Source organism: Schistocerca gregaria, chromosome 4, assembly GCF_023897955.1.
Source record: "Schistocerca gregaria isolate iqSchGreg1 chromosome 4, iqSchGreg1.2, whole genome shotgun sequence".
In the NCBI taxonomy this organism is placed as follows: Eukaryota; Metazoa; Arthropoda; class Insecta; order Orthoptera; family Acrididae; genus Schistocerca; species Schistocerca gregaria.
Window position 1 is genome coordinate 459,230,639 of NC_064923.1, and position 27,772 is coordinate 459,258,410.

General features: G+C 40.8%; 1 protein-coding gene across 6 annotated transcripts in view; it reads right to left on the reverse strand.

Moving 5' to 3' along the window:
• Positions 1-27,772, reverse strand: part of LOC126267009 (TP53-binding protein 1-like) — a 287,951-nt gene that overhangs the window by 201,430 nt on the left and 58,749 nt on the right. For all 6 annotated transcript variants that reach the window (XM_049971777.1, XM_049971775.1, XM_049971780.1 and 3 more), the window contains 3 exons: positions 22,736-22,862; positions 22,342-22,445; positions 10,515-10,690 (listed from right to left, as the gene is read on the reverse strand). In XM_049971777.1, the coding sequence (XP_049827734.1) occupies positions 10,515-10,690; positions 22,342-22,445; positions 22,736-22,862 (407 nt within the window). The remainder of the gene's footprint in view (positions 1-10,514; positions 10,691-22,341; positions 22,446-22,735; positions 22,863-27,772) is intronic.

A 27,772-nucleotide genomic window follows, 5' to 3' on the forward strand; every position in this document is an offset into this window, starting at 1 on the left:
GCACAGAGTTTCCATCCACCAGGAAGTTTCATATCAGTACACACTTCGCTTCAGAACAAGAAGTTCATTCTGGAATATCAATGAGTTGGGGGGGGGGGGGGGGATTTACTAGGAGGAAGCAGATATCACAGCAGAGCCAAACATTCAGCAAAAGAGAAGAAATTGTTGGAAAACAAAGTGCTCACCACTGAGGCCATTTGGTCAAGGGAGACACAGCTGAAGAGGAATAGGGTGCATGGCAATTTAGGTACAATATCAACTGGGTACAGAGAGACAAAAATGTAAATATAATAAGGAAAAGGTGAGAAAGCTGGTACTAGAGTAAATAACACAACCAAAGGAAAGCAATGTGGTCATTAGAAATTAAAAAAATACTGTGACACAAAAAAAAATAAAGTGAGAATAAATGAGGAGGAAGACAAGTAATGGACAGAGATGTACGGCAGATGGCAGATGCAGACAGCTGGGGTATCCATAAGTTTTGAGGTGAGGAAATGGGAAAGAAATACTTAACAACAGAACAGATATCATTACAGTCATAAGGATGGCATCAAGCTAGACGATACTCTGAAACAAGTTTCCACATACTACAAACTGATGATGATACACACAATGTTAAGTCTCTTACATGATGGAAAACCCACCAAGAATGTTCTCTGAAGTAGGCCATTAAAGGAAGGGAGTCAGATTCGAGTTTAACATCCTGTTAACAGAAAGGTCATTAGAGGCAGAGCAACTGCTCAGATTTCAGGATAGTTAAGAAAGTCAGCCATGTCCTTTTCAAAGGAACCATCTGGGCATTTGTTCGGATCAATTTACAGAAACTGGGGAAAACCTAATTCACAGTAGCTGGACACAAATTTTAACTGCTGTCCTCCTGAATGTGTGTCCAGTGTGCTAACCACTGTGCTACCTCACTCAATAGTAGACCATTAAAATTTACCGGTATAGAATCTCCTGCACTTTCGGCCTCACAATCCCAATTTAACTGCAGATTAAATAATGATCAGTGTGATCAAAGAATCCCCTGAATACACGTGTGTCCCTCACAGCCTTCCTGAATTCCTGATCTGTTATTATATAGTCAATGACAGATCTGGTTCCCCTGCCTTCCCAAGTATACCGGTGAATGTTCTTATGTTTAAAAAAGGAGTTTGTGATTACTAAGCCCATACTGGCACAGAAATCCAAGAGTTGTTTCCCGTTCCTGTTGACCTCCATATCCTCTCCAAATTTACCCATAGCATTTTCATACCCTTCTGATCGATTTCCAATCCTGGCATTAAAATCCCCCATGAGCAGAACACTGTCCTTGTCCTTTCCTCTAACAACTACATCACTGAGTGCCTCATAAAAACTATCCATCTTATCTTGATCTGTTCCTTCACAATGCGAATATACTGACACAATCCTAATTTTCTTGCTAGACACTGTCAAATCCATCCACATCAGTCGTTCGTTTACATACCTTATTGCAACTACGCTGGGTTCCATTTCTTTCCTGATGTAAAGCCCTACATCCCATTGTGCTATTCCTGCTTTGACTCCTGACAGGTAGACCTTGTATTCTCCCAATTCCTCTTCTTTCTCACCCCTTATTTGAATGTCACTAACAGCTAAAACGTCCAGCCCCATCTTACTTGCAACCTCTGCCAGCTCTACCTTCTTCCCAGAGTAGCCCCCATTCATATTAATAGCTCACCATCTCATTACCATTTGTTTGCCAAGTCATATCCTAGGAGTCTCTGGTTTGTCAGTTAGAGGTGGGACTCCATCACCTCCATAGGTCCGATGCATTTTGCTCTGAATGTTGCCAGCATCATATTTAAAGTACCAGGGAAGCAGGTTGCTAGCCTTACTTGCCCCGAGTCCCATTGGGTTTTACCCCTAACGGTTGAGGGACTAACCGGTGGATTTGGTAGTCTTTGCCGTATGAGCACAAAGGTGACCATGCCTCAGAATACGTCCAAGATGCCCAGCCTTATTCCAAAGTAACTGGTATCCCGACTGTTGGGACCACTTACTTGGCCACTGATACGTTCCCCATGGTTCATGAACTAGGACATGACTACAGGAACCCACACCATGAACCAAGTCCATATGTAGGAGGATAAGAGTGGAGAAACTTCAGGATAAGGAAATCAGGCACAAGTACATAACAGCGATCTCAGAAAGGTACCAGTTAGTTGAATGTAGTCAACTACAGTCATTGTAAAAGGAATGGACAAGGTACAGGGACACAGTACTAGAAGTGGCTAAAGAATGTCTTGGAACAGTAGTGTGTAAAAGTAGGACGAAGCAAACAACTTGGTGGAATGACACAGTCAAAGCAGTCTGTAAAAGGAAAAAGAAGGCATATCAAAAATGGCTACATACTAGAACTCAGGTAGACAGAGAAAGTTATGTTGAAGAAAGAAACAAAGCCAAACAGATAATTGCAGCATCCAAGAAGAAATCTTGGGAAGACTTTGGAAACAGGTTGGAGACTACGGGTCAAGCTGCTGGAAAACCATTCTGGAGTGTAATTAGCAGTCTCCGAAAGGGAGGTGAGAAGGAAATGACAAGTATTTTGGACAGGTCAGGAAAACTGCTGGTGAATCCTGTGGATGCCTTGGGCAGATGGAGGGAATATTTTGAAGAGTTGTTCAATGTAGGTGAAAATACAATCAGTAATGTTTTAGATTTCGAGGTAGAATGGGATAGGAATGATGATCACATCTGAGGAAGTGGAGAAAATGGTCAATAGATTGCAGTGCAATAAAGCAGCTGGGGTGGATGAAATTAAGTAGGAACTCATCAAATACAGTGGAATGTCAGGTCTTAAATGGCTACATAGGATAATTGAAATGGCCTGGGAGTCGGGACAGGTTCCATCAGACTGGACAAAAGCAGTAATCACACCAATCTTAAAACATGGAAACAGAAAAGATTGTAACAACTACAGAGGCATCTCTTTAATCAGCATTGTGGGTAAAATCTTCTCAGGTATTGTTGTATTAGTTGAGGACCAGACCTTTAGCTTACGGCAAATAATGGAGAAGTGTTATGAGTGGAACAGGGAATTGTATCTATGCTTTATAGATCTAGAAAAGGCATATGACTGGGTTCCTAGGAGGAAGTTATTGTCTGTTCTACGAGATTATCGAATAGGAGGCAAACTTTTGCAAGCAATTAAAGGTCTTTACATGGATAGTCAGGCAGCAGTTAGAGCTGACGGTAAATTGAGTTCATGGTTCAGAGAAGTTTCAGAGGTAAGACAAGGCTGCAACCTGTCTTCACCATTGTTCATATTATTTATGGATCATATGTTGAAAACAATAGACTGGCTGGGCGAGATTAAGATATGTGAACACAACATAAGCAGTCTTGCATATGCAGATGACTTAGTTGTGATGGCAGATTCGATTGAAAGTTTGCCAAGTAATATTTCAGAGCTAGATCAGAAATGTAAGGACTATGGTACGAAGATTAGCATCTCCAAAACAAAAATAATATCAGTGGGAAAGAAATATAAACGGATTGAGTCCCAAATAGGAGGAAAAAGTTAGAATAGGTGGACGGTTTCAAGTACTTAGGATGCATATTCTCACAGGATGGCAACATAGTGAAAGAGCTGGAAGCGAGTTGTAGCAAAGCTAATGCAGTGAGCACTCAGCTACGATCTACTCTCTTCTGCAAGAAGGAAGTCAGTACCAAGACTAAGTTATCTGTGCACCGTTCAATCTTTCGACCAACTTTGTTGTATGGGAGTGAAAGCTGGGTGGATTCAGGTTATCTTATCAACAAGGTTGAAGTTACGGATATGAAAGTAGCTAGGATGATTGCAGGTACTAATAGATGGGAACAATGGCAGGAGGGTGTCCACAATGAGGAAATCAAAGAAAAACTGGGAATGAACTCTATAGATGTAGCAGTCAGGGCGAACAGGCTTAGATGGTGGGGTCATGTTACACGCATGGGAGAAGCAAGGTTACCCAAGAGACTCATGTGTTCAGCAGTAGAGGGTAGGAGTAGTCGGGGCAGACCAAGGAGAAGGTACCTGGATTCGGTTCAGAATGATTTTGAAGTAATAGGTTTAACATCAGAAGAGGCACCAATGTTAGCACTGAATAGGGGATCATGGATGAATTTTATAAGGGGGCTATGCTCCAGACTGAACGCTGAAAGGCATAATCAGTCTTAAATGATGATGATGATGATGATGATGATGATGATGATAGAATCTCCATCAGCACCCAATCATCTTGGGTGGCACTTAAGAGCCCTCCATGTTGACATAGTGACCTAACACTAATTCTGTGTCAACTGGCAAACATCTTTTCTTATTTCAAGAGGAACCCTCTCTATAGAGGTGAGATGGACTGAGCTGTCATAGGCATTGGCAAGACAAGTTTTATTGAAAGTAAGGGGTGGGGAGGGTGGGGGGGGGGGGGGGGGGGGTCGGACGATTAAGAGGTAGGGGCAGTAGCATTAAGACAATGATATGCTTTGTGAGAGAAACAAAATATTTCCACAGCGGTGTGGAGGTGGTGATGCTGATAGCAACAAATGTGGTTAGATTAGGGAGAAAGTTGCTGATAAGAGCATCATCTCAAGTTAATACAGAAGAGGAAACAATACCTGTAAGGGAATTGTAGAATAACTGACAGTACACGTTACAGATTAAGTTAAAAAAGATAAAAGACATATTTGTTTAGGATTTGCAACTACGAGGGTCGGTCAAAAAGTAATGCCTCCCATTTTTTTTCTACTTAAAAAAATTAAGTTAAGTGAAAAATTTGAATTTGGCACCATTCCTCAAACCTTCTTCTGCAATCCACTGCAGTAGTAACTTTCTGTGTCAACAGGTGGCAGCACAGCAGAAGTTTGTAAGATGGCCGACATCGATGTTCGTTTGAGACAGCGTTGTGTGATTGAATTCTTGAATGCAGAAGGTGAAACGTCCATACGCATTCATGAAAGACTGAAGAAGGTGTATGGTGTTGCGACAGTGGATGTCAGCACTGTTAGACGATGGGTTCGTCGTTGTAAGGAAGCTGAAAGGCAAACACCGTTGACTGACGAAAAGCGGAGCGGCAGGCTGGTGAGTGCAGTGACTCCACACAACATTCAGCAAGTTGATGACATCATTCGTGGTGACCGTCGGGTGACTGCAGATGAAGTGTGTCGCATTATTTCTCTTAGTAAAGGCAGTGTGATCACGATTATTAAACAATTGGGGTACTCAAAAGTTTGTGCACGGTGGGTTCCAAGAATGTTAACCGATCAGAATAAAGAGGCAAGGAAAACAATAGCCTCCCAACACTTGCAGCGCTTCCGTTTGGAGGGAGATGAGTTTCTGAAAAAAATTGTAACCGGGGACGAAACATGGGTGCATTTTTTTGAACCCGAATCAAAGAGGCAGTCAATGGAGTGGCGTCACACAAGCTCACCGAGGAAGAAAAAATTCAAAACTGTGCGATCGGCAGGGAAAGTTATGGCAACAGTTTTCTGGGATACAGAGGGTGTGATTCTGGTAGATTTTTTGGAGCAGGGATGCACAATAAATTCTATTCAATACGTCACAACCCTCAAAAAACTTAAAGCACATCTTCAGCGAGCTCGCCCAACAAAATCAATGGCAGATGTTCTTCTTTTGCATGGCAATGCAAGACCACACACCAGTCGTCACACCTCTGACGAGATTGTCAAAATTGGATGGGAAGTTTTGCCTCATCCCCCATACAGCCCTGACCTGGCACCATCAGACTTCCATCTGTTCGGGCCACTAAAAGAAGCTCATCGTGGGATTCATTTTGAAGATGAGGAGGCCGTCAAAACATCCGTGCGTCAATGGCTTAGGAAGCAGAGCTGTGATTTTTACCGTGCTGGGATACATGCCCTTGTTCAAAGATGGACCAAAACTGTAGAGATGGTCGGAGATTACATTGAAAAATGACAAAATGATCCTCAATGTTGTGGTTTTCAACCTATGTAATTGCATTTAAATTTCCTGACAATTAAACGTAGAAAAAAAAATAGGAGGCATTACTTTTTGACTGACCCTCGTAAATCAGATAAAAGATTACTGGTTTTCTATTCCAAACACTGATTTTGGGCTCCAAATGTGGAGTACCAATGAATAATCTCATTAATATTGTACAATATGCTTCAGGCACATGGTAGCTAAGCAAGGTTGTGTTGGATGGGAAAGACTCGACATAGTTCAACAGCCGAGTTTGAAGGAAGGATGTAAGAAGGGAGGAAGGGAGATGGAAAGGATTGCAAACTAGACTTTAACATTTTGGTGATGACAATGTTATCAGAGTTGGAGCAAAAGCTTGGATACGACAAAAATAGGGAAGGGAACCAGCAGTTTTCTTACCAGAACAACTGTCCCATCACTTGCCATAATTGGTTTAAGGATATCATGGATAAAACTTAAATCAATGAGTCCAGAGTTCTAAGCACAGCACCACTTCACTCAGCAGCCACGATGAAAATTTGCCATGATAACATCATAGATTTAAATAACGTCACAGTCTTGTTGACAAGCAAAAGCTGAATGAAGTTCAGATCAGTGAGAAAGACTTCAATCTGAGAGAAAAGTGTTCCATTAATTAAAATGTAAAATTATATTTGCTTATTTGATGAATCATCCAAGAACTTATCATCTTAATTAAAGTCTGTAAATGAATCACTTTCACTCAGTGATGATGTTAGTTCTGAAATAGTGTGTGATAAAGAGAAGACTGAAATATTGAATTCCATTTCGCAAAATTGATTCACTGAGGGCAACCTTGCCACAGTTTTCTCTGCTTTCTTCATATGACCATTGAAATACAAATATGGAGATAACTGTTCATGCCGAGGTCTCCTACAAAACAAGTACATGGACCTCCCCACAATAAAAGCAACACCTAATGGATATTTACTACTCCCCAATTTCAACGCATATGACCAGAGATTTAAGCAAAGGCATACAATGCATGGAAAGAATAATGGGAAGAAAAATGACGGCAAAGAGGCTGTGAGTATTATAATGTACAACCTGTTAGGTTGCTCATGGTTTATTGATTGCACATGCAACAGATGATATCTAAACTCTATGAGAAGGATGTTTTTTCTATTATGGAAGCTTCCCCAGTCACATCCACAGTGTAGGGGTTAGAGACTGCACAACTTGCTCATGTTACTCAATGTCAGAATGTGATTTAACTGATACACTGGTGTCCAAAATTTAAAAAAAAAAACAACCACTATTTCCCCATCTTGTGTCTAATTCACCTTATAATCATAGGAACTGTCAACAGATGTCCGGACAATCACGTTCTGCGCGAAAAATGGCATTCCGGTCAACTGACAAGCATGTCAACGATAACATCAGGGCAGCTATCAAATGGGGTAGTGTTTGCCGGGTAGTCACACAGCCACAATTGCCGACAATGCAGTATGGCACAAAGAAGATGCCTACCACACACTCTGTGGTGGAGGGCCGTAGGAAGAATGAAAGAAGGACAGTGGCAAACTGATGAGGCCCGTTGGCTTAATGTAAATCATTATGTTGTTTATTAAAAACAATTATTCCAAGACTTACCAAGCGGGAAAGCGCCGGCAGACAGGCACATGAACAAAACACACAAACACACACACAGAATTACGAGCTTTCGCAACTGGCAGTTGCTTCGTCAGGAAAGAGGGAAGGAGAGGGAAAAATGAAAGGATGTGGGTTTTAAGGGAGAGGGTAAGGAGTCATTCCAATCCCGGGAGCGGAAAGACTTCCCTTAGGGGAAAAAAGGACAGGTGTACACTCGCGCACACACACACACACACACACACACATATCCATCCGCACATATCCATCCGCGGATGGATATGTGTGTGTGTGTGTGTGTGTGTGTGTGTGTGTGTGTGTGTGTGTGTGTGTGTGTGTGTGTGTGCATGAGTGTACACCTGTCCTTTTTTCCCCTAAGGGAAGTCTTTCCGCTCCCGGGATTGGAATGACTCCTTACCCTCTCCCTTAAAACCCACATCCTTTCATTTTTCCCTCTCCTTCCCTCTTTCCTGACGAAGCAACTGCCAGTTGCGAAAGCTCGTAATTCTGTGTGTGTGTTTGTGTGTTTTGTTCATGTGCCTGTCTGCCGGCGCTTTCCCGCTTGGTAAGTCTTGGAATCTTTGTTTTTAATATATTTTTCCCATGTGGAAGTTTCTTTCTGTTTTATTTACATCATCATTATGTTGTTTCTCAGATGTGGCAACAATTTGTAGAGACTAACAGTACCCCAAAGACCAGGGCAGGTCCGACCACATGCGATATCAGAGAGGTCCGTTATTTGGATAAGGGCACAATAGTACCGCCTTAATACTGCACAGTACCTGGCATCTGACATCACAGCAACCACTGGACGAGTTGTATCACGACAAACAGCATCTGACATCACAGCAACCACTGGACGAGTTGTATCACGACAAACAGAGTCCAGAAGGCATGGGCACAGTGAGCTTTACTGTCAGAGACATGCTTTAAGTGTACTTCTGATGCATCTTCACAGCAGGGAACATCTAAAGTGGAACTGTCAACAGGCCACATGGGCAGTCAAACAGTGGGCCAATGTTCTTTCCACAGACGAGTATCGATTCTCGATAAATTCACATCTGGAGGAACACTGAACACTATTTTGGGACACAAACCTTATGGAAAGAGAGTGATATCAAGGAGGATTCCTAATACTGTGGGCAGGGATTATGTTGACCACAAGTACCACTCTTCAATGAAAGTGTATAGGTGAATCCCAAGGTTTAGTTGCTGTCAGGTATTGTGAAAAGATCTTGGGACCTCGTGCGGTTGTTGTGAGGTGGTGTAGCCCAGACTTCCTATTGATGGACAATAATGATCAACCACATACAGCAAGAGCAGTTGATGTTTCTCCGAAATGGATGGCACTGAATGTGTGGCGTGACCTGTTTGTTCTCCCGATCTGAATCCCATGGAGCATGCCTGAGGTGCACTAAGCAGAGAGGCTGCATCATGAATGAGACTTTCACTCTGCAGCGGAGTGTGTGCTGACATGAAACCTCCTGGCAGATTAAAACTGTGTGCCAGACCGAGACTCGAACTCGGGACCTCTGCCTTTCGCAGGCAAGTGCTCTACCAACTGAGCTACCCAAGCACGACTCACGCCCCATCCTCACAGCTTTACTTCTGCCAGTACCTCATCTCCTACCTTCCAAACTTTACAGAAGCTCTCCACTGCAGAGTGAAAGTCTCATTCTGGAAACTTCCCCCAGGTTGTGGCTAAGCCATGTCTCCACAATATCCTTTCTTTCAGGAGTGCTAGTTCTGCAAGGATTTGCAGGAGAGCTTCTTTTAACTTTGGAATGTAGGAGACGAGGTACTGGCAGAAGTAAAGTTGTGAGGACAGAGCGTGAGTCGTGCTTGTTGGTAGAGCTCAGTTGGTAGAGCACCACCCAATATAATGTGCATTGTTAAGTGTTGATGTAGATGTGCTTATCTAGGGAGTCAGTATCAGACCAGATGTCTTGGGAAAACATTAGATTTTGGAGAAGGGTTGCATGTGTAAAAGACGTATATCAACTGCATGTCCATTTATATTTTTATGTTGTTGCTGTGGTCTTCAGTCCGAAGAATGGTTTGAAGCAGCTCTCCATGCTACTCTACCCTGTGTGAGCTCTTCATCTTCGGGTAACTACTGCAACCTACACCCTTCTGAATCTGCTTACTGTGTTCACCCCTTGGTCTCCATCTACAAAATTACAAAATTACCCCCCCCCCCCCCCCCCGCACTTCCCACCAATACTAAGTTGGTGATCCCTTGATGCCTCAGAATATGTCTTATCAAATAACCCCTTCTTTTGATCAAGTTGTGCTGCACTTCAAAAGATTACAGTCCCGTTTTGTCTAAACTGTTTATCATCTATGCTTCACTTCCATACATGGCTACACTCAAAAACTTCCAGAAAAGACTTTCTGACCTTAAATCTATGCTCAGTGGTAACAAATTTCTCTTCTTCAGAAATGCTTTTCTTGCCCCTACCAGTCTACATTTTATATCCTCTTTACTTCACCCATCATCAATTATTTTGCTGCTCAAATAGCAAAACTCTTCTACTACTTCAAGTGTCTTGTTTCCTAATCTAACTACCTTAGCATTCCAGAATGAGATTTTCACTCTGCAGCGGAGTGTGCGCTGATATGAAACTTCCTGGCAGATTAAAACTGTGTGCCCGACCGAGACTCGAACTCAGGACCTTTGCCTTTTGCAGGCACGTGCTCTACCAACTGAGCTACCGAAGCACGACTCACGCCCGGTACTCACAGCTTTACTTCTGCCAGTGCCTCGTCTCCTACCTTCCAAACTTTACAGAAGCTCTCCTGCGAACATTGTATTTATCACCCTATATTTATACACAGAAAACAAATCAAGCATTTCTTTATCTTAGCATGCCAATGGGTACAAATTTCTATATCAACGTGTACTACATCAACTGAAGACTTTTGTTTTTTCATGACTTACAGGAGATGGTGAGTAATGTAAATGAATTGATTCTTCTGTTCCCCCAGTAAGATCAAGTTCTTCTGAACGGTTCATAGAGGATGGCACTGGTAGATCTTGTGCCTCCTGTGATTTTGGGCACTCAAATACAATCTCCACACTGTGTCGTGCCCTCTTTGGGAGATTTCTTTCAGCATCTGAAAAAGCATCCTTTCAGCATCATTCATTTCAAACTATGAAATAACACTGGTAGAAAACAAAAGTATGTAAATGTAATGGCCCTAACAGAAAATAAAAATAACTTCACACAAATGTGTTTGCCTTTCTAATACTACAATTGAAAATTACTAATCTATACAAGTATGCACATGTACATGATTTATTACAATATGCATTTCATTTGTAGAATGGAGAGAGTATTGTTACCTCTAATCTGAAGCATTCCTTGAATATGTACTCTCCAGTAAGAAATTATATTACATTACAATTTTGTACCTAAGGCAAGAATGAATCAAGTGACACGGTTTGCATCACATGCTATCTGCTGCTTGTGCTGTTATTTCAGAATCTCACAATATCTTTGCTACTCATAATGTGCACAAAAACATGTTGGCTCACTGTCACACTTACAGCATATTGAAAACACTCATTTTAAAACTGCCATTTAACGTCTTTGGAAGTGACGTCACTAAAATGTTAAAACGAGAGAAATAAAACTCAGCAAGTAAAATAGACTGGAAAAATTCATTACACAACGTCAGTAATTTTGATATAAGGAGTCTCTAACACAGAAATATTTAATGTAACATTGTTTAGATGACATTTAAAAATATAAATGTTGACACTATTCCTGGAGATACATTTCACTTGTTTTGGGCTGCAATAACATTTTTTTTTAATTAACTGTCAGCACCAAACTTTAGCTGCAATTTAATGAAGGCACCAGTAAACATGTAACTTCTCAAACCAAATTATATTGGAACTATTTGTCCAAGATCAGCTGACTATCTTTTATGCCAAAGTATAGCCCAATTTCTGCAGTAGCTTACAAATATTTTAAGCAAATAATCACCACTGCCAATCTCTTTTCTCAGTAAACAATGATAGATGAATACAGAAAGTTGAGTTTTCAAAAATTACTGCTTGAGAAATCCATACTGAAAGTAGTGCATGTTCTTCAGTCTCAATAAAATTTTCCTTAATTTTACAAGAAATTGACATCAGTACGAAAGATCTTTAGTTCAGAGGGACCAGAAGGGCCTTTTCCAAATTATAAGGAATACTCCATTGTTCCAACAATAAAAACTAAAATTAGTGCAAATTCTTCCACAAATATGACCTGGAATGTAAAGAATGACCTATCATGTTGAGTGGCCTTTCCTGCTATCAACTGAGTTCTGTTGTTTTTTGATTACGCAGGCAGTTGTTTCTATATCTCCCACCACTGCATCTGCACAACGATCAGAAGCAGGACCAATGCAGTGATGTTCATCAGTAAAGTAATTTTGAAAGATCGAACACAATAAATAAATATGTCAGGATTCTTCCTCCTCTCCATGGCCATTAGACCTGACGTGTACCTGATCTGAAAACTTTGATATGTAGACTGAATTTATATATGGTCGCAAGTCCTTAACGTTTCTGGACAATGTAGAATGTAATACGAGGGTCACTCCAAAAGAAATGCACACTATTTTTGTAAAAATACATTTTTCATTCCGCATGTGTGAAAGTTTTACAGTGTGTAGATACATCCTTCCAGCTTGTTTTCAAACTTAGTTCAATCTGCTCCCATGAGTGGCGCCGTCATAGCATGTCTTCAAGATAGCTGCTACACTTCACGTTCATCAGAAGCAACGTGCTGTCATAGAATTCCTGTGCTGAGAAAATGAGACACTGGGAAACATCCATAAGAGGTTAAAAAGGTGTATGGAGATGCTGCTGTCGATTACAGTACAGTTAGTTGGTGGGCAAGCAGGATACATGATGGAAGTGGGCACGGCAATATTGAGGATTGTCCTCGCAGAAGCAGGCCTCGTACTGCACACACTCCAGACAATGTGCAGAGAGTTAACAAAATGGTGACTGCTGACAGACACATCACAGTGAACGAATTGTCACGCTACGTTGGGATAAGGGAAGGAAGTGTTTGCAGAATACTGAAAGTGTTGGCGTTAAAAAAGGTTTGTGCCTGGTGGGTTCCTAGGATTTTGACAGTGGCTCACAAAGAAACAAGAAAAGCGGTATGCAGCGAACTTTTGGAACAAGTACGAGAATGGTGGAGATGAATTTCTTGGAAGAATTGTGACAGGTGATGAAACATGGCTCCATCATTTTTCACCAGAGACGAAGAGGCAATCAATGGAACAGCATCATGCAAATTCACCCAAGGAAAAAAAAAAAAAAATTCAAAGCCACATCTGCTGGAAAAGTTATGGCTACGGCGTTTTACGATTCCAAAGGACTCTTGCTTGTGGACATCATGCCAAGTGGAACCACCATAAATTCTGATGCATATGTGACGACACTGAAGAAACTTGAAGCTCGACTGAGTCGTGTTCGACCACATCAGCAAAAGCAGGATGTTTTGCTGTTACACGGCCATATGTCAGTCAAAAAACCATGGAAGCGATCATAAAACTCGGATGGACAACACTGAAACACTCGCCTTACAGTCCTGACCTGGCTCCATGTGACTATCTTCTCTTTGGGAAACTGAAAGAGTCTTCGTGGAACAAGGTTTGTAGATGATGACTCCCTTGTGCGTGCCACCAAACAGTGGCTCCTACAGGTTGGTCCAGAATTTTACCGTGAGGGTATACAGGTGCTGGATCCAAGATGGCATAAGGCAGTTGAAAGGGATGGAAATTATGTGGAGAAATGAAAATATTGTTCCTAAAGGATGTATATACACACTGTAAAACTTTCAAACATGTAGAATAAAAGAGGGATTTAAAACAAAATAGTGTGCATTTCTTTTGGAGTGACCCTCGTACATCACTTTCAAATTCAATGTCTGCTTTTTGAGTAGCTGTCATTACACTTCTTTCAACTCTTCATAGCTATTTATCAGTAACATTTTGGCTTAACTGGAAACCACCAAGAAGCTCTGTTTCGCTTTCATGAGCAACTATTTGGCTTCACTGGAATCCACCATGGAGCTATCTCTGCTTTTATAATATGTTTCAAACAATGTGTACAGTTTTTAAAGTCTTTCTCACAAAATGCCAGCCATAACAGTTTGGTATCACTAATTATAATTATTTGACTGTAATGGGTTAGCAAGAAGAGGGGTTCATGGGTGACATGTAAAAATAAAAGAACCACTTTTTCCTTAAAATATAGCAGTAATTTTCTGTTATAAGTCATTGAAGTGAATTTTGAGCGTGAAAATCAATCCCATCCTAATTAATTCATGATTAATTATGACTTTTATTTATATATCCAAAATTAAAATACAGCCTTTTACTTGCAACAGACTGCCTGTATCAAGGTATTTTGACACCTTACATTATCTGCGCAATCATTCTGATATATGATGCAATCAAAGTGATAGAAATCAAATGTATCAGGTATAATGAACCTGTAAAATCAGGTAGTTCTCTAAAAGCCTATTATGTCACTCTGAAGTGTGTAGTCTCCTATCTACCAAAAAATGTTAGTATTATTTGGTGTGCACACAAAACCTGTAAACTGAAGTGTGTACAGGATTTAGTCACACCTTTGCAGATATCAACAAAAGTGAATGATATCACATATTTCAGAAAATTAAGAGTGACATTTAAGGTGATGTCAGAACTATGTTGTGTGCTACTGAAATCTAATAAAAATATTACATAAATTTAGGTTATGATCCAAGTTATTTCTCTTCTTTAGGAGTCAGGCAGCTATAAGCAGTTGATCCATTTTTCTCCTAAGCATGAAAGACAGAAAGTAACAGGAATTATATCACAAGGCTGCACACTTAAGGCAGAAATATCTTCTTATTTAGCTATTCATTCAACAACAATGATCAAGATGTAGTACTAGCTTTGAGGTCACTGATTTTTATCTCTAGATTAATTAAATTAACTTATTCAGGTTTGTTTTCTGGCAGCAGATCAGATACTTCCCTCACAAATGGGCTGTCTCATCAACTGTTTGAGATAATTTTCACAAAACAAATTTAGTATAATGTTACAAGACTTTTTCTCCCTGCCTCCCACTTTAAATGTGTGTGTATTCTAGACTACAGGTATCAAATGAAAACTACAATCCAGAAGTACCCCACACACGTAATAGACAAACATTCTTTACCAATATGCATGTTATGCACGCCCTGTGACTAAAGAGCAGGGAGCATCTAACAATATGTGGACTTCAACAGCTTGATTTCTGGAGAAGGTGGTTACAAAGCCCCACAGCAAATCATGTACATTAAAAAGGAGATATGAAAAGAGCAGCTGCGCAGTTAATATTAATATTTTTTAGTGGGATTTAAAGTGGTATAACACATTTTTTAGATAGTTTATCATCATCTATGGCTCTCAAAATTTTTTACTAATGAAACCCACAACTCCAAGTCAGCCACCAGCCATTTTTAAGAAGAACAAAGTAAAACTGCAAAAACAGAATGCACATACAATTCTATACACACACAGAGCAAGGAGTATCAACACTGTTCTATATGCACACACTGTTTTCGCATTTCTGCAGTGTTCCAACTGAAAATGGTTAACACACCAAGGCCTGTAAAATTTACGGGCCTATGATTGCTCAAAAATCACCAGACCCATAAAATTTACGGGCTGCTACATTTAATTTAATGCAAAACACTGCAACGTTATTTTTACAGGTTTGGCCAGTGTTATACGTTTTACAGATGTTTAGTAACACAATGCGTCCATAGATGGCACAGCAGTGTTGTTTACAGTGCCGTAATTGATGTTAAAACTTATTTTTTGTGTTCTCAGTCTTCCTTACATTGTCGTGTTGTTTCATATTTGTAATCATGTCTCGGCAGAGTTCATCAGATGCAGAAATCGTGGATTTGATTAATGATAGCGGCACTCTGGATAATGTAGAGAATGATTCTGACAGTTCTGAATACAATGGTGTGTTTGAAGGTACGTATTCCCAAATTTTCAACGGCATATCACTGCTCGAAATTGTGAAGTACACACGTTTCTGCTCAACATGTTTTCTGCAAGAGATATATGTAGTTACATATAATGGGACATTCCTTTTCGAGAACGAGATCGACAACAGCTTGTCTTCAGATGCAGATGAAAATGACGTTGAAGGTGCTACTACAAATTCAGCGGCTGTGGCATATTCAAAAGATGTTGACTGGACTGAATTTGACACCTACTGACTTCTGTCTGTCAGCATTACACCCAGGCAGATTCTAGTGAATATTGATGACTCAAGTTCTGTACTGGATTGCAGTAAAGTGTTCCTTACTGACAGTGATGTAAAAGAACTCAAGAAACAGACAAATTTGTATCACAGGCAATCCAGAAGAAAAGAAGAGGAAATAACGCAAAGCCTAATTCAGTTTTGAGTTACTGGAAGCCAGTGACTACAAGTGAGATGAGGGTTTTCTTGGGTATGCCTTTCCACATGTGTATTTCAAGAAAGCCAAAAATTGTGGACCACTGGAGCACTAATCAATCCTGTTCTTAGTTGTAACTTCTGTCCCCAAGTTACGAGTTGTATGTGTTTTACTCAGCTACTATCATCCTTGCATCTTGTTGACAATTCTAAATAGGAAAAACCAGGAGAAGATGGATTTCATCCACTTTATAAAGTTTTACTTTATTATATGAATTTGAAGGAGCGATGTATCTAGGCATATCATCCCTCAGAAAAACTGACTATTGATGAAGGAATATGCTCATTTCGAGGTCGTGTGAGCCTCATAAGTATGGCCTGAAGGTTTATGCAGTTGCTGAAGCCAGTAGTTGCTATGTTGTAAACTATGAAGTTTATGCTGGTAAGCATATTGTTGACAATTCTTCGTCCTCTGTTGTATTGCAATTGTTGTCTGATGGCAGCTTGCCGAATAAAGGTCATACTGTGTATTTAGACCAATTTTATTACAGCCCAGAGCTTTTCCAACGACTGGCTGACAAAGGTACTGGAGCTGTTGGTACTGTGAACAAATGTAAGAAAGGGTTAACTAAAGATTTAGTATCTACTAAGCTAAGAAAGGGCGAAATGTCTTTTTGGCATAAAGATAATGTATTAGCAATGAAGTGAAAGGATAAAAGGGATGTGTGTACATTGTCTACAAGGTATCAGGACAAATTTGGTATGCATACTACGAAAAATGGGTCTGTGGTAATGAAACCACTTCAGGTACTGCATTACCAACTGAATAAAATTGGAGTGGATATTGCAGACCAGTGCCTGCAGTACACCCCATTCCAGCACCGAACTGTGAAATGGTGGCAAAATTTTATTTCCACCTGCTGCTGATGGGAGTCTCAAATCCTTTTTGGCTATACAGTGCAGTGCACAACAAGAAACTCACAATAACAGACTTCATAACAATGCTTGCAATTCAGCTTGTTGAATATGATACACTTGAAGTCATAAAAAGGAATGAAGGAACTGTAAGTCAGCTAACAAAGAGGCAGTTTTTGCAGCACATACCTCCAACTACAAAGAAATATGCTGCTCGTGTGTGTCACATGTGCAGTGCCAAGAGCAAGAAAGAGAATGGCAAAGCTTCTCACAAAGAGACATGGTACAAATTTGAACAGTGTGGTGTTTTACTCTGCTTAAAAAACAATGTGATTCTGTATGAAATTTGTATGCAATTATTGTAGACTGACATGAAGATGTTATGTAGTGCCATAATATTAGTTAAAAATAAACAACACTTGCATTCTCTTATCCATATGACTTTTCTAAATTCTTAAAAACACATATGTTGTTTCTTTTGCACAGAATTAAAGTAGAAATGTGCAACTTCAAAATGGTACCAAATTTACCTCAATCCAAAAAGTAGATCTGATGCAGTGATTTTTTAAATATTGGCAAAATTGCCTGGTTTCTAGGGACGGGTACATAAAATAGGCCTGGCACAGAAAGTGTTAAAGGCTTGCAATGCAATTCAGGATTTTATAAATAAATAATTTGAACAGTTATAGATTTCGATGAGATCTTTGAAACTGATACTGTTCTGTGTTTAGGAGCTACATTAGCACTAACATCACGAGGCTTCAGGTAAAAGAAATGTCACCTTAGTTCATAAGTGTAATTGCTTGCATATAAAGAAAAGTAAAACATGATTAAACTAATACTATGTTATGAATGTTAAAGAATCATCTTGACAGAGAAATGCTGTTTGCAAGCAGGAACTTCGGCCCAAAATCTTCACCTTTCATAAATGACACCATTCTCTATTACATCCTACTCAAAGGTATGGTAATCCACATTTGTATACAGCACATCCCTAACATCCATGTTTGATCTGAAAGTTCATTTCATTGTCACACTTTATCATTGCAGGCCTGGGGTCTGCACCTCAGCAGACAAATAGTAAGTACGTCAACTTCTCACCATCTATTTAGTTTCTACATCTTGATCTACTTCTCACATCACTCAAAGGCTTTTTCCGTGCTAATAAACAATGTGAAATGGTGCAGTGATTAAAGAACATTAATTCATACTCGGGAGGAGAAGGCAGAGCTGAAATGTCTGTCCAATCATCCCGGGAGTGGAATGACTCCTTACCCTATCCCTTAAAACCCACATCCTTTCGTCTTTCCCTCTCCTTCCCTCTTTCCTGAAGAAGCAACCGTCGGTTGCGAAAGCTATAAATTCTGTGTGTGTGTTTGTGTGTTTTATTTATTGTGCCTGTCTACCGGCGCTTTCCCGCTTGGTAAGTCTTGGAATCTTTGTTTTTAATATATTTTTCCCATGTGGAAGTTTCTTTCTATTTTATTTACATCATTAATTTGAACCCAACAATTACGTTTGTTATTGCCTCTGTTGCATTTCAAAATCTTTCCTATCATCTTACTTTCTCTTTTTGTTTGTACAAGTAGTTTCACTTTGTATTCATCTTCCCTTTCTCCGTAATCTACCATACATTTTATCCTGCCTAATTATACTCAATAATACGTAATTTACTTCCAAACCATAACCTAAAAATTTTTAACACGTTCAACATAACCGCTGCTATAAAATCCACTGTTCCAAGTTTACAAACATTTCATGTAAACTCGTGAATACTACACTCCTGGAAATGGAAAAAAGAACACATTGACACCGGTGTGTCAGACCCACCATACTTTGCTCCGGACACTGCGAGAGGGCTGTACAAGCAATGATCACACGCACGGCACAGCGGACACACCAGGAACCGCGGTGTTGGCCGTCGAATGGCGCTAGCTGCGCAGCATTTGTGCACCGCCGCCGTCAGTGTCAGCCAGTTTCCGTGGCATACGGAGCTCCATCGCAGTCTTTAACACTGGTAGCATGCCGCGACAGCGTGGACGTGAACCGTATGTGCAGTTGACAGACTTTGAACGAGGGCATATAGTGGGCATGCGGGAGGCCGGGTGGACCTACCGCTGAATTGCTCAACACGTGGGGCGTGAGGTCTCCACAGTACATCGATGTTGTCGCCAGTGGTCGGCGGAAGGTGCACGTGCCTGTCGACCTGGGACCGGGCCGCAGCGACGCACGGATGCAAGCCAAGACCGTAGGATCCTACGCAGTGCCGTAGGGGACCGCACCGCCACTTCCCAGCAAATTAGGGACACTGTTGCTCCTGGGGTATCGGCGAGGACCATTCGCAACCGTCTCCATGAAGCTGGGCTACGGTCCCGCACACCGTTAGGCCGTCTTCCGCTCACCGCCCAACATCGTGCAGCCCGCCTCCAGTGGTGTCGCGACAGGCGTGAATGGAGGGACGAATGGAGACGTGTTGTCTTCAGCGATGAGAGTCGCTTCTGCCTTGGTGCCAATGATGGTCGTATGCGTGTTTGGCGCCGTGCAGGTGAGCGCCACAATCAGGACTGCATACGACCGAGGCACACAGGGCCAACACCCGGCATCACGGTGTTGGGAGCGATCTCCTACACTGGCCGTACACCTCTGGTGATCGTCGAGGGGACACTGAATAGTGCACGGTACATCCAAACCGTCATCGAACCCATCGTTCCACCATTCCTAGACCGGCAAGGGAACTCGCTGTTCCAACAGGACAATGCACGTCCGCATGTATCCCGTACCACCCAACGTGCTCTAGAAGGTGTAAGTCAACTACCCTGGCGAGCAAGATCTCCGGATCTGTACCCCACTGAGCATGTTTGGGACTGGATGAAGCGTCGTCTCACGCGGTCTGCACGTCCAGCACGAACGCTGGTCCATCTGAGGCGCCAGGTGGAAATGGCATGGCAAGCCGTTCCACAGGACTACATCCAGCATCTCTACGATCATCTCCATGGGAGAATAGCAGCCTGCATTGCTGCGAAAGGTGGATATACACTGTACTAGTGCCGAAATTGTGCATGCTCTGTTGCCTGTGTCTATGTGCCTGTGGTTCTGTCAGTGTGATCATGTGATGTATCTGACCCCAGGAATGTGTCAATAAAGTTTCCCCTTCCTGGGACAATGAATTCACGGTGTTCTTATTTCAATTTCCAGGAGTGTATTTCACAGCTTCAGTTCCTTTCACCCATTAAACAACCATCTCAGCTATTTCCAACAACTTTCGTTTTATTTCCATTCCCGTTTTTCCCACATAACCGATCATTTTTTAGCAGCTTCCCACAGATTGAAACATTATTATTTCATCAAACAATTGTTAGCCTCATTTTCATAACCTGCCAGTACATAACCAGTCCTTTGAATACAGTTACACGCATTTTTTGGAAATTTTCTTCGTGATTTTTTTTCGAAAAATTTTGTTTCAAAAAAAATTTTTTTTTCGAAATTTTCCTGAATTTCCCCACCCTTCAACGTGTTTTGGAGACAACACAACTACCTAACCTTTGCACCCATTGTTGTTGACCAACCTAAGTTCAGCACAAGCTCATCTCAAACCAACAGCTTTTCGACTTTTTTCACACCTTTATCTCTCCCTATATATATTTCTATTTATTTTCACTTTAACCTCATATTACCCTTTCCACCTTCTAATACCATGTCAACCTCACAACATCCCTACAACGACCCCATTAAATTTTATTTACATTCCCTCCACAAACATGCCTTCACCCTAGCCAGATTACGCTCCCATATTTTAGTTACTCAGGCTTGTCTGACTTTGGCATTACCCCCAAAGGCCTCACACTTAAAATTCCCATCTCTGGCTGCAATCCTTCTTTCCATCAGTCCTTATACCAGTTCCAAACAGCACAATCCATAGCCCTCACCCGCCTAATCCTTCACCTATACATCGACTCGGCCAATGAACACACCCGTCAACTCCTATCCCAAATCAAAGTCCTCAATCTTTCCTCTCCCACATCCACACTGGCTGTTCATAGCATCCTCCTACAGGCCAACCGCAAATTAGAACAGCATGCCACCCTCCACCTCAAAAAACTATCCAATCTCCTGGTTTCCCACCTCCGGAAAGGCAACTCACTCACCCGCCACAACCTTTCCAACAAACCTCAACCTCCTCTCATTGCACACAGACCCAGTCTCTCCCATCTACTCAATCTCCCACTTGCAGCTCCACTCCCCCCAACACCTCAAAATTCTAGTCAACACAATCTGGAACCACAACACCCCAATTAAGTAGTTAACCTTTCCTCCAAACCTCTCTCCCAATCCGAAACCTCTGTCCTATCCAAAGGCCTCACCTTCAGCCCCACTCCTAGGTTCAACCAAACTGCCCTTGTCAAAGATTTGCTGTCCTACACTCATAGTCTCTGCTGGAAATATCACTTTGCCACAAAGAAAAATAATCCTGATCCCTCTCCTAATGATCCAACTCCCCAAGACACTATCCAAATTGAACCCTGCCTGGAACAGTTCTGTCAATACATACACAGACAGAAGCAGACATTTGTAAAGGCAAAGAGTTCGGGCAGAGATGTCAGTTGAGGCAGAAGGGCAGAGGCAAAGATGATGTTGAATGACAGGTGAGGTATGAGCGGCGGCAACTTGAAATTATCGAAGATTGAGGGCCGGTGGATAACAAGAAGAGAGGATATATTGAAGGGCAAGTTCCCATCTCCGAAGTTCGGATAGGCTGGTGTTGGTGGGAAGTATCCAGATAACCCGGACGGTGTAACACTGTGCCAAGATGTGCTGGCCGTGCACCAAGGTATGTTTAGCCACAGGGTGATCCTCATTACCAACAAACACTGTCCAACTGTGTCCATTCATGCGAATGGACAGTTTGTTGCTGGTCATTCCCACATAGAAAGCGTCACAGTGTAGGCAGGTCAGTTGGTAAATCACGTGTGTGGTTTCACACGTGGCTCTGCCTTTGATCGTGTACACCTTCCGGGTTACAGGACTGGAGTAGGTGGTGGTGGTGGAAGGGTGCATAGGACAGGTTTTAAACCGGGGACGGTTACAAGGGTAGGAGCCAGAGGGTAGGGAAGGTGGTTTGGGGATTTCATAGGGATGAACCAAGAGGTTACAAAGGTTAGGTGGACGGCGGAAAGACATTTTGTCAGATGTAGGGGGGGAAAAAAGGAGGAAAAAATAATACACCCCTCAACCAAGAAGCAATCCCTCAATTTTATATAGTTGTTACTCTATCCCAGATCTTCTGTTGTTATATTGTTTTAATGGAGATAGGTTAAAACAATACCAAATATATATACTGCATACTTATTGTAACATTACTGAAAATCTGACACACTCAAGAGCAGAACATGAATTATCTCACCTGAACTTTTCTTCATTTCTGGGCATTCATCATCTGACTCCACATGCTGTCGCTTAGATGCACGTCCCTCTCCTACCAAATCTGCCGTGTTATCCACTTCCATTCTGTTAAAAATAAAAAATAAATGATACAAACATGTTATCCAACAAAATATTAGCTTTACAATGTGAACCAGGGTAAATGTATCACCTCAACAGTTACAAGCTGAGGCACAAAAAGAAAACATGCAAAATTATGGAATAAATGTGTGTATGTAATTTTTCTTTCAGGTTCTAATTTTTTATTCGGTAACTATGTATTGATTTATTATAACTGTGATAAAAAAAATTCATTCCTAGAAACGTAATAAAGCAATACAAACATTTCTGCTCCTAAGCATCTGGTGAATACTCACTTTTCATCTTTAGTACATTCTTCGGTAACTTCTGTAGGTACAGTATTCCCTATGCTGCAGGGAATGATGCCAGGGCTTGGTGGTTCTGAAGCAAACATATCCTCCTGGGAGCATGGAGAAACTTCACCTGTACATTCAGTACACAATGATTACTGTAGCATACTTAGAACTTCCCAGTGTTTTGACTTTTAACCAAAATTGCCAGAATAAAAAATATAAAAAATTATAAATCTCAATTACAAACAATTGTACCTGACCTTGTATGGTGTAGCCAACAGCTACCAATGTCGGCCCCCCAGTATGTATGATATAAAATTGAGGGTAATATTATGGAAATGGAAGAGCATGTAGATGAAGATGAAATGGGAGATATGATACTGCGTGAAGAGTTTGACAGAGCATTGAAAGACTTAAGTCGAAACAAGGCCCCGGGAGTAGACAACATTCTATTAAAACTACTGACAGCCTTAGGAGAGCAAGTCCTGACAAATCTCTACCATCTGGTGAGCAAAATGTATGAGACAGACGAAATACCCGCAGACTTCAAGAAGAATATAATAATTCCAATCCCAAAGAAAGCAGGTGTTGACAGATGTGAAAATTACTGAACTATCAGTTTAATAATCCACAGTTGCAAAATACTAACACGAATTCTTTACAGACAAATGAAAAAACTGGCAGAAGCCAACCTCGGGGAAGAACAGTTTAGATTCCGTAGATATGTTGGAACACGTGAGGCAATACTGACCCTACGGCTTATCTTAGAAGATAGATTAAGAAAAGGCAAACCTACGTTTCTCACATTTGTAGACTTACATAAGCTTTTGACAATGTTGACTGGAATACTCTCTTTCAAATTCTGAAGGGGCAGGGATAAAATATTGGGAGCAAAAGGCTATTTACAATTTGTACAGAAACCAGATGGCAGTTATAAGAGTCGAGGGATGAGAAAGAGAAGCAGTGGTTGGGAAGGGAGTGAGACGGGTGTAGCCTCTCCCTGATGTTATTCAATCTGTTTATTGAGCAAGCAGTAAAGGAAACAAAAGAAAAATTTGGAGTAGGTATTAAAATCCATGGAGAAGAAATAAAAACTTTTGAGGTTCGCCGATGACATTGTAATTCTGTCAGAGACAGCAAAGGACTTGGAAGAGCAGTTGAACGGAATGGACAGTGTCTTGAAAGGAAGATGAACATCAACAAAAGCAAAACAAGGATAATGGAATGTAGTCGAATTAAGTCAGGTGATGCTGAGGGAATTAGATTAGGAATGATATGTAGACTGGCAATGGCAAGGAAAGCGTTTATGAAGAAGAGAAATTTGTTAACATCGAGTATAGCAGGAAAACTAGAGAACCTTAAAAGAGAAACAGAAAATAATAATATGAACCTGAGAGGAGTTGCCGAGGAAAGGTGGGATGGACATTGAGAATTAGTCAGACGAATACATAATAAACTACTCAGGAGGGCAAATGAAAGGAAGGAATGGAACTGGGTTGATCATGACAAAGGAACTGGCTAAGTGTATGGAAAATTTAAGCTATGCAAGTGATAGGATTACAGGTATAAGGCTGAAAGGAGTACAGAAAGACATATTGATTATACAGGTGTACACGCCAACTTCAAAACATGATAACCAACATAACCAACTCACAAAGGAAAAATACATCATCATAAAGGAAATAATGGATGATAAACAACGATGCTGGAAAACAGTAAAAGGTGACTGGAATGCCATTGTGGGAGAAGAGAAGTAGAGAACCACAGGAGACTGTCATGGTCTTGGAAGGTGTAATGACAGAGGTGAATGGTTTTACGAGATCTGCAGGGAAACAAGGCTGTTAGTGGCACATACACGAATCAAGAATCACAGCAGGGCAGGAGGCACTACATTTGGAAATCACCAGTAAATAAATAGAGAAACTAACTGATTTACTGGTGGAAGGTAAGGTACAGAAATGGAATCAAGAAGGTGCACATATTACTGTGTGCAGACATTAAAAGCAACCATAATTCACTTATGGCATATATAGAAATAAAACTGAAGAAGACGATCATGGTGAAGAAGTGAGACCTATGGAAGATAAGATCTGGAAAAGAAAGAATTACAGAAATCCATCACTTGAACATACTAACACATTACGACACAAAGAATCCCCTGAAATGTCAAGCATACTGGAACATGTTAAAAGAAGGAATCACAGAAACAGGGCAGAAAGTACATGTTATACAAATGGGGAAGGGCAAAAAAAGCCTGGCTTACAGAGGAAATGATTTCGAAGATGGAGGAGTGAAGAAAATTCAAAAATAAAAACAATAAAGATTCAAGAAAGATGTACAGCAGACTGAATAATGAACTGTGTAGAGTAGTGGAGTAGGCTATAAAAAAAATGGCTGAAATATGAGTCTCAATTGAAGAACTGGAGAGGAAGGGAAGATATAATTTACTGTAAAACAGAGTAAAGACTAAAATAATGAATCAAAACAACCAGGGAGTGCTACAATGGAAATTCTCCATAAAGACAAAAATGTAGTGTACAAAGATCATGAAGACATCCTACAAAGATGGGAAGACTATCTGAACCCATTATTAGTGTAAATGACAATGAGAAAGGGCCAACAATCATAATGGAAGAAGCAAAGAGTGCAGCAGCTACAATGAAAAATGGGAAAGCAGAAGTAACAGATACAAAACAAGGAGAAATACTAAAGCATTTGAACCAAGGAAGTGTAAGAAAAAAATTGAGGTTATGTAAGAAGAAAATATACGACAGTGCTCAATGGCCAGAGGACTTTCTGACAACTGTAATTATTCCAGTACCAAAGAAAGAAGGAATGAAGAAACAATAGGACAATTAGTCTCATTACATATGCAGCCAAAATTATGTTAAGAATCATTAATAAATGACACAATTAGTCTCATTACATATGCAGCCAAAATTATGTTAAGAATCATTAATAAACGACTGGAAAAGGTAATGGAGAGGAATCTGGCTGAGGAGAAATTTGGTTTCAGTTGGAATACAGATACAAGAGATGCAACATGACTCTTGTGAATTTTGGGAGAGGTTTATTGATAAGGTAAGGGATCTGTGTATGTGTTTTATAGACCTGGTAACGACCTTCGACAACGTGGCTTGCAAAAAATAATTAGGGAAAATGAGTATAAACTGGAAAACCGGACAACTTATAAACTCAATATACCGATAATTAAATCAAAAAGCATGATCAGTGTAAATGAGAGGAAGTACCAACTGAACAGAACTAACAACAGGTTTAAGACAAGGCTGCTGTCTGTCTCCTACCCTTTACAATCTATACTTACAAAATATGATTGATCACGTCCTCCTAGCAACAGATCAAAAAGAATTACAAGATACAGTGGATACTACTGAAGCTAAAGGAAAGATTTATGGAATGAAAATAAATACAAAGAAAACAAAAATAATGGCACTGGGGGAAATAAAAAAGTAAAGATAATGCTGAATGGAGAAATATTAGAACACGTGTAAAGCTTTAAGTACCTCAGTAGCTGGACAGAAACCAACTAGAAGAGAAGCACGGGGGGGAGGGGAGGGGGGGGGGGGGGAATTTTCTGCAGCAACATGGACGAAGATTCAAGGAAAAGGCTGATAAAATAAAAAGCATCATCAGTGGAAATGAGAGGAGGAAATACCAACTAAGCAGAACTAGCAACAGGTGCTAAAGCATGGACACAGGAAGAAATATACAGTAAGGCTAGAGGTTTTGAAATATGAACATGGTGGAGGATGAAAAAAATAAGTTGGATGGATAGGGTGAAAAATGAAGAGGTAATAAAACAATAGGGTGAGCACAGACAAATTACATGATGTTGTGAGGTAATGGGCGAGTCGTCGCGCCCTGAAAATATAAGTTCGGAGTTGGTGGGGCCGCATGGGCCGCCGACTAGCTGGGGCCCGGCAGCAAACACATGGTACCGAATGTTAGCCGGACGAGAGGGGTAGCCCCAGCGCATGGCTGAGAATTCTGCTGTGATGAGTACGGTGCTTTGTGTCGATGAAGGAGATGTCTATGCCGGGGAGTGCCAAAGATGGCGGACTTTGTGAAACCTTAATGGCACACATTTCACAGTTCGTATAGAAATTAATAGTAGCTAGATGAATAATGATACCTCAAAAAGAAAAATGTATACTACCATTATTGCATGAAAATCCTGATGGTGTAATCAGGTTTCCAATATCTTTATTAGTTTAAAGTTCAGTATCTGATGCTGAATTATACAAGTAACATCCAGCAACAAATTTCCAAAATCTAAACGGTTCATCCGGTTTCGTCGATCCACACATCTTTAGAAAGCTATTAGTGTAAACCTAAATTGGTATGAATTACAGGCATGTAACTTGAATAGTACATGTGTTATTGGAGGTCAAAGTGGCCAATTACTATCGATCGCATCAGGCCATAAGTACTCAATAGTTACACGAAAAAATGGTAGCAGCATGCTTATAAATATATTTATTCATCTATGTCTTTGTTTATATCCAATATATACTATTCATGAGGAAATTGGTTAAATATTTACTGTTTTTTAGAAAGCACAGAAACATTAGGCTACTGGCCTACCTTCTGTTCTATTCCTTTCATATATGTTTATTTAATTTGTTTATAAATCTAATAATGTGTGTTTTAGTGTGTTTATGGTCCAGCCATAGGAATATTTATTTAATTTCAAGTTATTTAAATGTAAATTCAGTATTTAGAAAGTGTTTCATTATGTTTGTGAATTTGTGTTCGCTTGAAGATATGACGGGGACACTATAGCCAATCACAATGCTCGTGAATGGGGAGACTGGATGGAAGTGGGAGGAGAGCATGGTTTCCAGAGAGGACATCAGGTAGTTCTGGACAGTTCGGGACAGGACACGAAAAGTGCCGGACGGCGTGGCTGACACACGGTTACGTGAGAGACTTGGAGTGTGTGGAGCAGTTTGTGTGTGGTGGCGGCAGATAGAAATACTTTGGAGTGCCGACTTGTCCACTTCTGAGATTTGTGTGGCT